Below are 16,065 nucleotides of genomic sequence, written 5' to 3'. Positions count from 1 at the left end.
TGCCCGCTCTGTCAGAACCCACGCGAAGTCTAAGCCGCTGGAATTCGTTCCCGAGCAATTCGTGTAAGTGCAAAAAAAAAAAAAATTTAAAAATACCTCTGGTTGTAAAAATGTAAAAACAAATGCATACAGCTGCAAAGCAAACCAGTTATATTTAAATTTCATTATCAAAATATTAAAAACAAAAATATCTTATTGATATATATTTCTTTATGAACACATTGAGAATCTAATGACAAGTCTAATAATTTTTTTCATGGTATGTTTATTTAAGCTTACTTTTCATAATTCATTGAATCTTATAGGTCAGCATCTTCATTCTATTACTTCACTGGGTACATTTACTAGTATTACATAAAACGTCACATAAAATGAAGAATTGAAAGTACTTTTCAGAACAGAGTCATCATCTGATAAGACTTGTAAACGTACACCTCAGGCCCAACCTGAACATTTTGTTTCATGGGCCTCTCAGCCTCAGATTCATTTTCTTTTTGGTAAAACGAAGCCAGTCCTGTAGCCTTTTCCCGCTGCATGCCTAGTCACTGTCTTGGCGGTTTGTGTTGACCCAGTGGTACCGGTCCACCCGGTGCATAGCAGCAGGCCTGTGACACTTGGGGTTCTTATATACAGTGCGACAGGCACTTCCCAGGAGGCCCACGTGGCCATCTGCCACGTGCTCTCTGCGGGACATTTGGAACCAAGATCGAAAGTTCTGTTTCAAGTTTTCAACCTGATAAATGCTCTTCAGATTGCTGACTTTAGGGATGATCTGAGGTTCTCTGCAACAATTTTCTTCATCAGAGGACGTGCCGGAGGAGTGGGCCAACGTGGCTTTATTAACAGCATAACCGATTTGTTGGGAGAGTTCCCATTCCTCCCGTCTGCCTTTAAAAGAAGCTATTGTGAATGGATGATTTTTCTCACCATACCTGCAGCACACTTCAAAGGGATCTACCCATATGGTCATCTCCTTTGGAAGTCCCAGGTGAGAAAAGTCTACATTACTCCCGGCACAAGCCCTTTCTAAAATGGGATCTTTATTCTGGTTACTGTTGATCCTAACACACCTGAAGCCTTGCCCTTTAGCAGGGCAATCGGAGTGCCAGTGACCTCTGTAGCTCTCAAACAAGACTGTCATCAGCTTTTCTGCAAAGTCTTCTATTTGTTGCTTACTCAGTTTGTCATGTTTTTTTTACCAGTTTTGTGAGAAAGAAAACTGTTGTTGCAATTTCATCTCTCATGATTTGAGGAAATTCTAAGAGGAGACCAAGAAGAGCAAAACATTGTAGGAGACAGTAGCTCTAAAATGTGGTTCATAAACTGCACACTTTAAGATTTATCAAACACATAGCATACTTGCCAGCAAAAGCTCTTCAGCTCCAACAAAACACGGGCCAGAGGTAGAAGACCAATTGTACTACACTTTGTGTTTCTAACTCTCAACCCTGCCTGCTTCTAATAATTTTTTTAAAAATATTTTTTTAAAAATTTTAAAGATTTTATTTATTTATTTGAAAGTCAGAGTTACACAGAGAGAGGAGAGGCAGAGAGAGGGAGGTCTTCTGTCCATGGATTCACTCCCCAATTGGCTGCAATGGCCGGAGCTGCACCAATCCAAAGCCAGGAGCCAGGAGCTTCCTCTGGGTCTCCGCTGCAGGTGCAGGGGCCCAAGGACTTGGGCCATTTCCCACTGCTTCCCAGGCCAAAGCAGAGAGCTGGATTGGAAGTGGAGCAGCTGGGACTTGAATCGGCACCCATATGGGATGCCAGCACTGCAGGTAGTGGCTTTACCCACTACGCCACAGTGCTGGACCCCCAGAAAAGATTTATTTTGAAAGTTACAGAGAGAAAGATCGTCTGTCTGCTGGTTCACTGTCCAAATGGCTGCAATGGCTGGAGCTGGGCAGGTCGAAGCTGGGAGCCAGGAGCTCCATCTGGGCCTCCCACGTGGCTGCTTGGGCCCAAGCACTTGGGTCATCCTCTGCTGCTTTCCCAGGTGCATTAGCAGGGAGCTGGATGGGAAGTGGAGCAGCCAGGACTCGAACCAGTGCCTATATGTGCTGCCAGCATCGCAGGTGGCGGCTTTACCCACTATGCCACAACACTGGCCCCAAGCCTAGTAATTTCAGAGTATAATAGATACTTCAGTAGCTGTAAAGTGATATAAAAAGATCTCATTTCTATAAATGACAAGGTAACAGATTTTACTAATATTTCATACAATAGTTCACACACCTTAGAATAGTAAAAGTAAAGATGGAAATTTTCCCCTAAAATTTACCAACTGCCTGAATTTTGTCCACAGATCTTTGAGGGCCTTAAAGATCCCAGGTAAACCTTTGGCCTAAATTTTACCTAGTTGAAATGGTTAAAGCTACATGGAGAGACTTCAAAAAGTTCATGCAAGGGACAGGTATTTGGTGCAGTGGGTAAGACCCTGGCTCAATATGTGCACATCCCATACTGGGGTCCCTGGGTTGAAGTCCCAGCTCCACTCCTGATTCTAGCTCCCTGTTAATGCAAATCCCAGGAGGAAGTAGGTCATGACTCAAGGAGTCGGGTCCCTCACACCTACACAGGAAACCCGATGGAGGTCCCAGCTCCCAGTCTAGACCCAGCCCACCTCTAGCTATTGCAGGCATTTGGGGAATGAGCCAGCAAATGGGCAGTCTGTCTCTCTCTATATATGTATCTGTTTCTCTGCCTTTCACATAAATAAAATACACAATTAAAAATTGGGGGGCAAGGGCCAACCTTGTGGTGCAGAGGATTAAACCACTTCTGCAACACTGGCATCCCGTATTGGAGCACCCCTTCGAGTCCTGGCTGCTCTGCTTCTGCTCCAGCTCCTTGCTAACGTGCCTGGGAAAGCAGCAGCAGGTGGCTCAAGGACTTGGACCTGTGCTACCCAAGCGGGAGATCCAGATGGAGTTCCTGGCTCCTGTTTTCAGCCTGGCCCAGCCCCTGACATTGCAGCCATCTGGGGAGTAAGCCAGTGGATGGAAGCTCTCTCTCTCCCTCTTCCTCTGCCATTCCACCTTTCAAATAAATAAAAATATTTTTAAAAATTTGGGGGCAGGGGGTTGGGACAGGTTAAGTGCCACTCGCAAAGTCCCCATCCCATACCAGAGTGCTGGTTTAAGTCGTGGCTTCTCTGCTTCCAACCCACCTTCCTGCCAGTGCATTCTGGGAGGCAGCGGGTGGTGGCTGAAGTGCTTGGTATCCACAGGGGAGACCTGGATGGAGTTCTGGGTTTCTGTTGCAGGCATTTGGGGAGTGAACCAGCAGATGGAAGATCTCTCTCTCTGTCTCTCCCTCTCTCTGTAACTCTTTCAAAATAAATAAATCTTTATTAATAATAATATGCACTTTCTGAAACTTTCCAAAGACCCATCATACACCTGTCTTCAAGATTAACTGGAGTCTTGGATTACTAAGGGGCTGCCCCAGCCTGTGGACCATCCCATGTCTCCTTCCACAGAGAAGCCAGGCCAGGATCCAAACCTCAGCTCTCAGAACATCTGTGGAACCAAGTAAGGAGGAGCCGAAGTCTCCTGGCACGGCCAGACCCTTCCCTGGGAATTCTCACCCTTCCCTCCAGCATCTCTGCAGGACATGGTGTGCACCCTCCTCTTAGCTCCCGAGCCCCACCCTGGAAGGGGCCCCAAGTCTGCAGTCCCTGAGAAGAGGAGGGGAACTCCTGGAGGGCAAGGACCTCTGTGGTTATTAGGTAACTAGTCAGAAGGAGAACCCCTGAGCAAGAAGGACCCAGACCCAGGCAGTCACGTGGCTGCCCATCCCCTCCCCCTCGGGCTGGAATGTCCTCTTGTTGCTAGGCAACGAGACAGAATTCAGTGTACCCAGAGGATCGGTACACCCTCAGTAGTGAGTGGTGAGCAGTGTGTGTGATGTGACGCATCACCTCCCCTGGAGGTTCAGGAGAAAGGAGAGGAAAAAGATTTCTGAAGTGGCCTCAAGGAGCTCCTGGGGTGGGGTGGGACGGCTTCCCACCAGGACTCAGCGTGGCGTCCAGGGCGCACCCCAGGGAGCAGGACAGAGGGGTCCTTCCCTCGGAGTTCCTCCTCCTCTTCCCACACCAGGCCCTGTCAAAATCCACGGTGTTCATGGCCAAGGTGTCCAAAGGGGCTGATAATGGAAGCCCTCCTAAGGAACCCAGCTGATGAGATTCAAAGGGGCAGTGCCGCTGGGGACACCACATCCACATCAGAGTGCTTGGGTTTCAGTCCCTCCTCCCCTTCTGATCCCGAGTCCTGCTAATGTGCACCGTGGGAGGTGGCAAGGACTCAAGAGCTTGAGCCATCCTCTGCCACTCACTTGGGAAACCCAGGCTGAGCTCTGGGTTCCAGGCCTTGCCCAGCCCTTGCTGAGCATTTGGGGAGCAGCCCGATGGGGAGAGGATCTGAGTTTGCTTCTATCTCTCTGCCTTTCAAATCGAATGGAAAAAATAAAGACTTCAAAGGGGCTCCTTGCAGGGCAGGGTGTGGGCGTAGAGTTCAGAACCGCTTCCACTCCCAGGGCAGCCTGTCAGCCCCCTCCAAGCCCAGGCCTCCGTCTCCAAGACAGGAAGTAGCACAATGCAGCAGAGTCACTATGATGATAAGCGTGCAGGTCAGAGACCGCCAACGGAGGTGACAGTTGAGATGCTGCTTGAGAGTGTGCAAGTGCAAGTTCAAGTTCCGGTTCCACTCCCGATTCTAGCCTTCTGCTAATGCACACCCTGGCAGGTAACAGACGATGACTCAAGCACTTGGGTTCCTGCCTCCCATGTGGGAAACCTGGATTGAGTCCTGGACTTCAGCCTGGCCCAGCCTTGGCACCTGTAGGCGTTTGGGGAGTGAACCAGCAGATGAACAATCTCTGTCTGCCTTTCAAATGAATAAAAATTAAAACAATATATAAACATGCAAGTCAACCTGAAACCATTAGAAACCATCAAAAAATCTAAATTTTGACGTTCTGCAAAACAACAGATTCAATGGCTTCAGAATATTAATGACATGAAAGACTGCAAGGGAAGGGGCTGGAGCTGTGGCTCACTTGGTTAATCCTCTGCCTGTGGTGCCGGCATCCCATATGGGCGCCAGGTTCTAGTCCCGGTTGCTCCTTTTCCAGTCCAGCTCTCTGCTGTGGCCCGGGAGGGCAGTGGAAGATGGCCCAAGTGGTTGGGCCCTGCACCCTCATGGGAGACCAGGAAAAGCTCCTGGCTTCAGATTGGCGTAGCTCTGGCCGTAGCGGCCATTTGGGGGGTGAACCAATGGAAGGAAGACCTTTCTATCTCTCCGTCTAACTCTGTCAAAAAAAAAAAAAAAAAAAAAAGACTGCCTGCAAGGGAAAAAAATGGAAAATTGTCTCTGCTTAAGAGAGACGAGAAGTCCTAACAACAAAATGTTGTCATGGTCCTTGATTGGATCCTGACTTCTAGGAAGATGTCCTAAAGGACATAATTCACACACCTGGGAAGATCTGAGTGTGGATTCCTGTCATATTGCTGAAGTGACGTAAGATGTCTGGTGCCGACTGTGGAGGGGATTACATAGCGGAATGTCTGTTCCTCAGGAGACACACGCTCAGGGTGCGGGGTGACGCATCGTGAGGTCTGTAAGCTATTCTGGAATGGTTAGTAACACATACACGAACAGAACGGGAGACCAAACGTGGCAAACGCTAACTGGAGAATCTAGGTCATGAGTGTTCATTGTACTATTTTTGTAACTTTCATGTAGGTTTGAACAGTTTCAAAATAAAAAAAAAAATAGGGAAAGATGTAGAACTGTCTTAGCACAGGGCCTGGCACAGGCACAGTGATGGCTCCTCGCCATGATCAGCTGGCTGTGGCACCCATGTGGGAATGACTTCTCGGACCAAGAAGAGCATGTGCGGCGAAAGGGTGTGGGGTGCTAGAGGGTCCCCCCCGACCCCGGCCCTTCAAGGCCCACGACAGAGCGCTCCTCCCCTCCTGTTCCTCACACTGTGGAAGATGTCTGAACCTCCCTGGCCCAGGTCACCTGTCAAGTTCAAAGACTGCCCTTGAGGCAGGTAAGGGGTCAGAGCTGGCAATGCCATTTGTCACACGGGGATGGGGCAGGCAGTCCCTGAGGGCTGGGCCTTAGAGAGCAGATGTGAGGACGAGAAGGAGGTGCTCCTCTCTGGGCGACCCCCATGCACACTGCCCTCACACCCTCTGTGTGCTACTAGCTTCTGTTTGTTGGGTATCAGGCCCTTTCTTCTTCTTCTTCTTCTTTTTAAAGATTTATTTATTTATTTGAAAAGCAGAGTTAAAGAACGAAGAGGGAGGGAGAGTCAGATCTTCTATCTGCTGGTTCACTCCCCAAATGGCCACAACAGCTGGAGCTGGCCAATCTGAAGCCAGGGGTTTCTTCCAGGTCTCCTACATAGGTGCAAGGGCCTAAGCACTTGGGCCATCCTCTGCTGCTTTCCCAGGCACATTATTAGGGAGCTGGATAGGAAGTGGAGCAGCCGGGACTTGAACCAGCGCCCATATGGGATGCCGGCACTGCAAGTGGCAGCTTAACTGGCTACGCTACAGCACCAGGCCCCTATCAGGCCCCTATCAGGCCCTTTCTGTGACTTGTTTCTTTCTCTTTTATTTGCAACCAAGAGGAAGCTCCCATCCACCAGTGCACTCCCCCAAATGCCCACAACAGCTGGGCTGGGCCCGGTGAAGCCGGGGGCCAGGAATGCAATCCAGGTCTCCCACATAGGAAGCAGGGACCCAACTAACTTGAGCGATCACTGCAACCTTCCAGGGTCTGTATGGCAGGAAGCCGGAGTTAGAAGCTGGGGCACTAAACCAGGGACTCCAGTGCCTTTAACTGCTAGAATAAACTCCCTCCCCCTGTGACTTATTTTAAAATCTCCCAGGGCCAGTGCTGTAGCATAGCAAGTAAAGCCACTGACTGCAGTGCTGGCATCCAGTATGGGCGCTGGTTCGAGTCCCAGATGCTCCACTTCTGATCCAGCTCTCTGCTATGGCTGAGAAAGCAGTAGAAGATGGCCCAAGTCCTTGGGCCCCTGCACCTGCATGGGAAATCTGGAAGAAGCTCCTGGCTCCTGGCTTCAGATCAGCACATCTCTGGCCATTGTGGCAACTTGGGGAGTGAACCAGCAGATGGAAGACCTCTCTCTCTCTCTAACTCTGCCTTTCAAATTAATTAATTAATTAATAATAATAAAAACTCCCAACATTTCACTTGTGTGGAAACAGCTCAGAAAGGGGCTGGTTAACTGGTCTAGGTAGTAAGCACCTGGGCTATGAGGCCACAACACCTGGACTTCCAGGGCTCTGCCGCCCCTGGGCTCTGGCTGGGGTCCCAGGGGCTGCTTAATCTCCCTGGGCTGAGAAGAGAGAAAGCAGCAGGTGGGCACTTGCTGGTCTCCCACAGCTGGAGCAGCTGTGAGGCTGAGTCCTGGGTCCCTCCAGCTGTGAGCTGCCAGGGAGGCAGCAGCCCAGCAGGCCCCGCGGCTCAGTTGTGCCGTTGGCAGGAGTGGCACCGCAGGCTCCTCCTGGCTGAGCGCCTGGAGCTCCTCGTATCTTTCTGCTCCCCAAAGCCCCACCCCAAGGTCAAGACCGGCATAGTTTTCTTGCTGGCGGATTGAGGGGCAGTGGGTGACCTGGCCTGACCTTGACATTCCACATCCCCTCACAAAGGCAAAATCAGAGCTCCTCCTGTAATTCTTTGCCTCTGTGGGGACTCCCATGCAGATGGGTCCTCGGAGGCACCCAGGATCCGGAGATAAGGGGCCGAAGAGCTCAGGAGGGCAGTGCGGCAGGAGGTCTGGGGCTCGAATGCATGTGGCTCCCTGGGAGCTCTGAGGGAGGCACCATTCCTGTCCTCCCAGGCTGCCCCTGGATGGTCACACTGGGACTACACCCCCCGCCAGGTCCACAGCACCAGCACCCTGACTCAACACCTGGGGGAGTCTGCCTTCCCCATCACAGCTGGAAGGATGTGCGCCTAGAACAGAGGAAATCTAGGTGAAGACCATCGTGAATATCCTCTGGCAAAGACACAAAGCAAACAGAATCAAAACCCACAGTGAGCTGGGTAAACTGCAGAGAAAACATCCTGAAAATTATAGCACGGGCATTTGGGCATGGTGCTGGCACGTGGCCTTCAGTGCCAACATGATGGGCAGGGGCAGCCGGGACAGCCATGGGGAAGAGTTTAGTTCAGGAGATTGCCAGGGGCCTGTGCTGTGGCTTAATAGATTAAGTATCTGCCTGCCGCAGCCATTGAGTCCTGGCCATTCCAATTCCGATCCAGCTCCCTGCTATGGCCTGGGAAGGCAGTGGAGGAAGGCCTGCACCTGTGTGGGAGACCTAGAAGAAGCTCCTGGCTCCTGGCTTCAGATCAGCCCAACTCCAGCTGTTGCAGCCACTTGGGGAGTAAACCAGCAAATGAAAGATCCCTCTGCCTATAACTCTACCACTCAAATAAATACATATTTTTTTTGACAGGCAGAGTGGACAGTGAGAGAGACAGAGAGAAAGGTCTTCCTTTGCCGCTGCTTCACCCTCCAATGGCCGCCGCGGCTGGGGCGGCTGCGCGCTGATCCGAAGGCAGGAGCCAGGTACTTATCCTGGTCTCCCATGGGGTGCAGGGTCCAAGCACTTGGGCCATCCTCCACTGCACTCCCTGGTGAGCAGAGAGCTGGTCTGGAAGAGGGGCAACCCAAACGGGACAGAATCTGGCACCTCGACTGGGACTAGAACCCGGTGTGCTGGCGCCGCAGGTGGAGGATTAGCCTAGTGAGCCGCGGTGCCGGCCTTAAATAAATATTTTTTTTTTTTTTTTAAAGAAAAAAGAGATCCCCAGAGGGGCCAGCACTGTGGCATTGCCTGTGAAGTGGCCACCTGTGGCATCAGTATCCCATGTGGGCGCCGATGCTCCACTTCTGATCCAGCTCCCTGCTAATGTGCCTGGGAAAGCAGTGAAAGGTGGCCCAAGTACTTGGGCCCCTGCACCCATGTGGGGGACCAGGAGGATTTTTGCTCTTGGCTTCAGACAGGCCCAGCTCTAGCTGTTGTGGGCATTTGGGCAGTGAACCAGCAAATGGAAGATCTCTGTCTCTCAAACACTGCCTTTCAAATAAATAAATGAATAAATCTTTTAAAAGATAAAGAAAGGGGGGAGAGGGAGCGAGAGAGGGAGGGAGAGAGAGAGAGAGAATCCCCAGACACCTAGAGGCTCTTGTGAGGCCAACAGCTGCCTTACGGTTGTTCAAGAGGTCATTTTGTCGCCGCGGCTCACTAGGCTAATCCTCCGCCTTGCGGCGCCGGCACACTGAGTTCTAGTCCTGGTCGGGGCGCCAGGATTCTGTCCTGGTTGCCCCTCTTCCAGGCCAGCTCTCTGCTGTGGCCAGGGAGTGCAGTGGAAGATGGCCCAAGTGCTTGGGCCCTGCACCCCATGGGAGACCAGGATAAGTACCTGGCTCCTGCCATCGGATCAGCGTGGTGCACCGGCCGCGGTGCGCCGGCCGCAGTGTGCCGGCTGCGGCGGCCATTGGAGGGTGAACCAACGGCAAAGGAAGACCTTTCTCTCCGTCTCTCTCACTGTCCACTCTGCCTGTCAAAAAAAAAAAAAAAAAAAGAGGTCATTTTGTTTTGTCCCCAGAACTGTGGTGGCCAGTGCCCCTAAGTCAGATGGCCAGGTCGGGTCTGTATGACAGCCCCCCCCGGGGGGGGCACCGTGCCCGTCTTGCTTCCTGAGAACCCACTGGGGGTTGCCGACACTGCCTGAGCCTCCCAGTGCTGCGCCTTTCCACCTGCCGCAGTGTTCACGTTCCTTCCCCACGGCTGCTTCTAGCCAGCGACTGCACCTACCAGCAGTACTACCCTGGACAGCTTCTGCCCACAGAGGGCTCCTCCCGGTGCCGTTTGCCTGGGATGCCCCACTGCCCAGGCTGAGCCTCGCAGCAGCACTGAGATCTGAGAGCCCGCCCACACGGGTCAGCTTCCGGTTCTCCCTTCACACCTGTAGGCTCTTCCCGCTCCCTTCACCTTTATACTGCACAGGTGCTTTCTCCAATAAAACTCTCATGCATCCAATGCTGCCTTTGCACCTGCTGCTTAGAGGGCCTGAACTAACAATCTAGTACATTCCTGGTCTGAGTTCAGTAGTCTGGGACTGCTGATCCTCACGATGGGCAAATCTGGAGAATTTTATAATGGCTGCAGCGGTCTGAGGACAAATCGCTTGTGCAGTGTTGAGAGGAGGGCTGATGATGGGTGCAAAAAAGCAGAGAAATCCAACACGACACTCAACAGCAGGTGCAACGAACTGGGTAACAATGCATCTTCCTTTTGTGGGGCGCACCTTAGATGGAGCTGGGTGTTGACCCCGAGCCCACCACCTCTTGGACACATCAATGAAACGGCACTTCCTCATCTATAAAATGGGAATAATCTGGCTGTGCTGGGCTGAGGGTAATACATGGGCAGCACTGGCACGGCAGCTATTGTTAACCAGCAGCATTTCCCCTGAGGAAGAGAAAGACCGCCTCCCCTGGCTCGCAGAAGGAAAACCGGTGCGGCCCTGCTGGGAGGGGCCGGGAGCGCAGCCCCACTCCGGTGCTGGGCGAAGGGAAAGGTCTGTGTTCCTCCAGTGGCTGGGTCAGCTCTGCCCTGCTGCTTCCTGGGAGGGGGCAAGGGTGGGAGAGGGAAGGGGCGGGGCAAGGACCTCGGGATTCAAGGTGCTTTCTCACAGGATGAGCAATGGATGAGAACTGGAACCTGGAAGGGGAGCCATGGCCCAGACCCCTCAGGGCTCCTCCCCTTTCCTTTGTTCTCAGCCCTGGGAGAAGTCAACCAAGTGCTGGCCCCATCCCCGGTCTGCGCCCGGCTGAAGGGGCCCTTTGCCCCCTTAGGGACCAAGCAGTAGTTCAGGGCTTGTCTCTGGGTGGAGCCGGGCCTGAGAAGGCCACTGCCACGCTGGCCCCACCGAGGCTGCCTGCACCCCACCCCTCTCTGCCGCCTCCTTGGCACCGTCCTTGAAAGAAATCCCTTTTCCTGACAGGAAGGGCAGGGGACACATTCGGTTCCTCAGGGGCTCTCTGTGGGGGGGAAATGGCCCAGCAGGTGGCGGTTGTTCTGCCTGTCCCCTCCCGTGGTCCGCACACCACAGGTGTCCGGCTCAGGATTCTCTGTGGCCCAGCACCCCTCTCAGCACATCCGGGGGCTTCATTTGCTCCCACTCCTCTAGGGCAGGGAGCGGTCAGTCATCTGCACCGCCTGCAAAGGCTCCTCAAAACGACCCGTGGGCCCTTCAGCCTTCATCTAATTCAGCCTTGCTGGTTCCCCTGCTCTCCCCCCCAACACCTCCTTCCTCAGTCTCCCTCTTTGCCCATGCCCTCTCCTCTCCCCTCCCCTCCTTCCTGTTTGCAAGCACACAGCCCTGGGCGGGACACTGAGCCAGTGTCCCTGTCTGTGGGATGGGGTGACACCTCTGGCCCTGGGCGTTGGGAGGGTTACCCGAGCCGAGGAGGACATAGCAGCTACCTCTGGCTTCTCTGCCATAGCCCCAGGCTAGGAGGAAGGGGCACAGGGTGGGCAGGGCTGGGACCTGACTCGTGGGCAGAGGAAATGAAGCCAGATGTCCAAGGAGCGCTGCCCAGAGAGCGCTCAGGCCCCCGGCTCAGGGCTGGCCACTGAGAACACCCGCTGGGCCAGGCACTCTGTCCTGACTTCCGCCCGCAGTCTAGGTAAGGTGGGCACACGGATGTGATATAAGCTCCTAGAAGTGGCCAGGAGCCTGGAGGAGCAGAGCTGTGACTTGCCCAGTGCCGGCGAAGTCCCCAGGGCATCTGAACTAGACAGCGGGCCTGTAAAGCCTTCTGGAAGCCCATGTGACCTGGTGGGCCAGGCAGAAAACCCTGTGTGCCCAGAGAAGCCCCCCTCACCCAAATCCCCAGCCTGGGGCTAGTTTTCCTCCCTAAAGCCAGGCACACAGCAAGGCTAGCTATTGGCAGCACCTACAAAGGGGCCCCTCCTTCCCGCCTCTCTGCCGCCAACCCCGAAGCACAGCGGTGCAACACTGAGGGAGTGATATAGGACAACTGCTCCAGCCTTTCACCCTTCCCAGGGTCAGACCTGCTGTTGCCTGTATCCTGGTGAGCCCAGGCCTCCTGGAGGCCACCCGCTCTGACTCCATGCCTCCCGCATTGCCCACAACATCCTCGGGACCTAAGTAGCCCCTCGCCTGCCTTCCTCGTCATTCCCCATGGCAGCAAAAACCTCCCTCTGCTCACACGGTGATCCCTTCCTCCACTGGGAAGTGCTCTGCCCGGCCTCCTCTTCCAGTGCTCCTGCCCCAGGGGAGGAGTAGCCTGTATCAGCCTCCTCTTCCAGTGCTCCTGCCCCAGGGGAGGAGTAGCCTGTATCAGCCTCCTCTTCCAGTGCTCCTGCCCCAGGGGAGGAGTAGCCTGTATCGCCTGCAGGGAAGTATCTGGGGCCACTCCAAACCAGCCGTGCCTGTCCTTTGGTGACAGCCCAATCTGTGGCCTAGAGAAGCCCCCTAAAGGCTCCCTGGGCTGGCAGTGGCCCACTGGGCTCGCTCAAACAAGTGACACCTGCTCCCACTGCCTCTACCTGCAGACTCCTCCCCTGACCCAGGGACCTGCAGGAGCTCAGAGGAGAGAATCATGGAGAGGCTCGATTTATATACAAAACAGCTTTATTAAAAAATTCAGCCAGTAGGAAAACAAAGCCCTTTCAAGGGTTCTATCAAAAAGTACAAATTTTAAATAAATGCATCAGAAAAATGGCAGCAAGATACACCAACCAACCACAGCCACAGCCTTGAAGGCCTTGGCAGGAGGGAAGGAAGAATTGGCAGTGAGGCTCCCAGAGCTGGGGGAAGAGCTGGGGCACGGGGGTCTTTGGATGCCTACGGGGTCGGGTCCTGGAGCCACCAGGCAAGTGCCCTGCTTTAATAATTTACCTTTCCTTGCAAAAATGGAAAGGATCTGGCAAGCGCTGGAAGTTCTAAGTCTGGAGCAGAAGGCACAAAAGACACTTAGCAAGCATGACTGCTCACTCCAGTCCTGAGGTGGGGACCAGGGCTCACAGCCACGGGGTCCACTCCTAGAGGGGCCGCCTCTGGGTCTGGCCACAGGTTAAAGGAAGGTAGACCAGGTGCACGGCGTAAGTCCTGCAGCTGGCAGTAGGGGAATGGGGGTGGGGGACTGCAATCAGTCTTCAGACCCAAGTGCTGAATCGCTGGCAAACTGGTATCCGTCTCTGCTGGGGGGGCCCTCAAGAGGTGCCCCACTGTGGAGCCACAGGCCTCCTCTCCAGCCGTGTCCTCTGGACCACTGCAAGCATCCGCCCTGTCCAAGGAACTTCTCAGGGCATCCTCCCACCTCCGCCATCCAAGAAGCCCCAAGCCCCAGAGCCAGGGTTTCTCTGAACTGCCGGCAGAAGCGCAAGGTGCTGGCACTGCTGAAGCCAGGTCTCGGCAGCTGCTGGCCCCCCAGCCACGGTCACTGGTGACAGGCCTCCCTGGTGACATTAGGCAGAGGGTAGGCAAAGAGAGAGAAGTCCAGTATATATTTCGGCAGCACATCCTGCAGCAGGGCCCGGGGGACACTGCACAGGTGATAGTGCAGGCTTTCAGGGCTGGCAGGCCTGTACCAGGCCTGGCGGGCCGGGAAGCGGACCTGCGGTGGCGCCTGCACCCACTCTAGCACCTGGTTGGCGTCGGCCTCCAGCCTCTCATAGGAGCCTACAAAGTCGTAGCGGACGGCACAAGGCTGGCACAGGTGGTACACGGGCATCCAGTGCTCATTCATACGCTGCGGGTCCTCGTCCACCAGGTATCTCAGGAACTCGGAGAAGGTGACGTCGTCACCTGCCGGACTGGGCCCGGCTCCAGCCCTGTATCGCCTCACGATCTCGGAGCCATAGCGCTGCTGGTACTCGCGGATCTCTCCGAATTTGTTGCGGTAAGCAGAGAGGAGCCGCTCCAAGGGGTCACGCACGAACAGAAACTTGAAGTAGTGCTGCAGGCGGTAGCGAATCTCCTCGGGCCGCAGGTCGCCCAGGAACACCAGGTCGCTGCGGTGGTCCATCTTGAGGCGGACGTCCACGCTGTCCAGGACCCCCGCCAGCACCTTGAGCACCCGCTTCCAGTTGGAGCAGGCCACCTTGGGGACGTAGCAGTAGAGGAAGCGGTAGCGGTCACTCACGAGAATGTGGCGCAGCAGGGTGCGCCGCTGCCCCACGGGCAGGTCCCAGGGGTCCCGGGGCATGCCCGGTTGCCCGCACACCGCCCGCAAGGTCCGGTTCCGGACGTCTTGTCGCACTTGCAAGTCTGAGTCCTCAACACCCGGGGACAGCCCCTCAGGCTTGGGGACGCTCCCGCGCCAGGCGGCGCCCTCGCGGCGGGGAGGGTGCAGGGGAAGGGGCTTCATTTCGGCCAGGATGCCCCGTTCGATCATGAGCAGCAGCCCGCTGGAGGCCACGATCACCGCGAACATCAGCATGGACGGCAGCAGCAGGGGCGGCGCCCCCGCCCCGGCCCGGGCCCTGCCCAGCGGGGCCCGCCTCAGCCCCCGGCCCAGGGGCTCGGCGCCATTTGGGACCGCCAGCGGGGTCAGCGGGCGGGGGAACATGGTGTTCCCGGGGGTGGGGGCCTGCGCAGGCCCGGCCGATCCGAGGGCTGCCTGAGGAGGCGGGATCGGGAAGAGGGGTCGGGCGGCAGGGCCGGGAGGCGTCGGGGAGGAGGGGGCTGCGGGGCTGGGGGCCAGGGAGCGGGGGTGGTCGGCTCCTGGGCCGCGGCGCGGCAGCGGACCGCGGGCGGCGGGCGGCGGGCGGGCGCGGCGAGGCACCAGGGCCGGATGTCCCGCCCGGCAGCTCTCCGCCCCCGGCCCCGCCGTGACACAGGCGCAGGGCGGGCCCGCGCCAGGGGCGGGGAGAAGGGCGGGCGCCCCAGCGGGGAGTGGGCTGGGGTGGGTGCACCGGACCCCCACGGTGGGGGGAGGGCGCCTGAGTGAGGCCGCCAGGGGCCCCAGGGCTGGGGACAAAAGCTGCTGAGACCTCGCAGGCGGAAAAGACCCAGGCCGCGGTATCCCGACGCACGGAGCGCGTGCCCTCTGGGAGCTGCCGGGAGAGAATCCGCACCCACCACCCCGGGGCAAACTCTGGCCTGGCCGCACCCTTCCTCCTGCAGCCGGTCCGGGAGGCCTGGAGGCCCGCAGCGCTGCCTGCGAGTCCAGGCACGCGGAGGTCGGTCTTGGTCTTTCCGGCTGAAAGCGGAGTCCTTCGCAGCCTTAGGGGCCCCAGCCCCGCAGGTCCTGGCCATTCTCCGAAAGAGGAACTGTAGGGCACTGACCAGTGTCTCCATGGTGACCTTCGGGTTTAGCAATAGCTGGGGACTCTAGTGCTTATCCAGTGTTTGGAAGTACAGTCTTCCCTCCTGTGTGTCTGGGTCGCCCTGGGCTGGTGCTGCTGTGGTGCAGCTGGTGCATTTTTAAGGATGACCAGCTGGGGACAGGGAGCAGCAGGGAAATGGCAAGCGTTGTGTGTTCAGTTCATGGGGGCTGCAGGGAGGTCCAGAAGCACTCTCTGTTGGTGGCCAGCCTTTGCCCACCTGCTCTAGGAACCCAGCTAAGCACCCGAACCCAGGAGCAACGTGATTAAAGCCCAAGTGTATGGAGGCAGGCAGCTGCTCAGTGTTCTGTGTTCATTGTCTCCTCTAATTGTCACAGCCACCCTATCAGGTAGGACAGTGGGCATTCCCACTGCACAGCTGAAAGAGGCGGCCAGGGAAGCGGAGACTCTATACAGGTCAGTCTGATTGTAAAACTTAAACTCCTAATTACGATCCTTTAGAGATTAATGGAGCAGAGTGGAATGGACGGGAGGGAGGAAGCAGGTGACCTGGGGACACGCGGTAAGAGTGATGAAAACAGAATGAAAGGAAGCCAGCATTGTGCAGTGGGTTAAGCAGTGGCTTGCGATGCAGCATCCCATGTTGGGAGTGCACTCTCCTAATGCACCCAGGAAAGGAATGACGGCCCAAC

General features: G+C 55.6%; 1 protein-coding gene and 1 pseudogene across 1 annotated transcript; both read right to left on the bottom strand.

The window, feature by feature from the left end:
• Positions 1–268: 268 nt before the first annotated feature.
• LOC100346904 (protein BTG4 pseudogene) lies at positions 269–1,244 on the bottom strand (annotated as a pseudogene).
• Positions 1,245–12,698: 11,454 nt separating this feature from the next.
• CHST14 (carbohydrate sulfotransferase 14) lies at positions 12,699–14,890 on the bottom strand. The gene has a single exon (XM_008269193.3). The coding sequence runs from the start codon at positions 14,653–14,655 to the stop codon at positions 13,525–13,527; it is 1,131 nt and encodes a 376-aa protein (XP_008267415.2). The 5' UTR covers positions 14,656–14,890; the 3' UTR covers positions 12,699–13,524.
• Between the last annotated feature and the right edge of the window lie 1,175 nt (positions 14,891–16,065).

This window comes from Oryctolagus cuniculus, chromosome 12 (genome assembly GCF_964237555.1).
Source record: "Oryctolagus cuniculus chromosome 12, mOryCun1.1, whole genome shotgun sequence".
NCBI lineage: Eukaryota > Metazoa > Chordata > Mammalia > Lagomorpha > Leporidae > Oryctolagus > Oryctolagus cuniculus.
The sequence above is the reverse complement of the archived record's forward strand: the minus strand, read 5'-3'. Positions and strand labels throughout refer to the sequence as shown.

Coding starts and splice junctions, on each gene's coding strand:
- CHST14 (XM_008269193.3), bottom strand. CDS start 14,655: ATGTTCCCCCGCCCGCTGACCCCGCTGGCGGTCCCAAATGGCGCCGAG.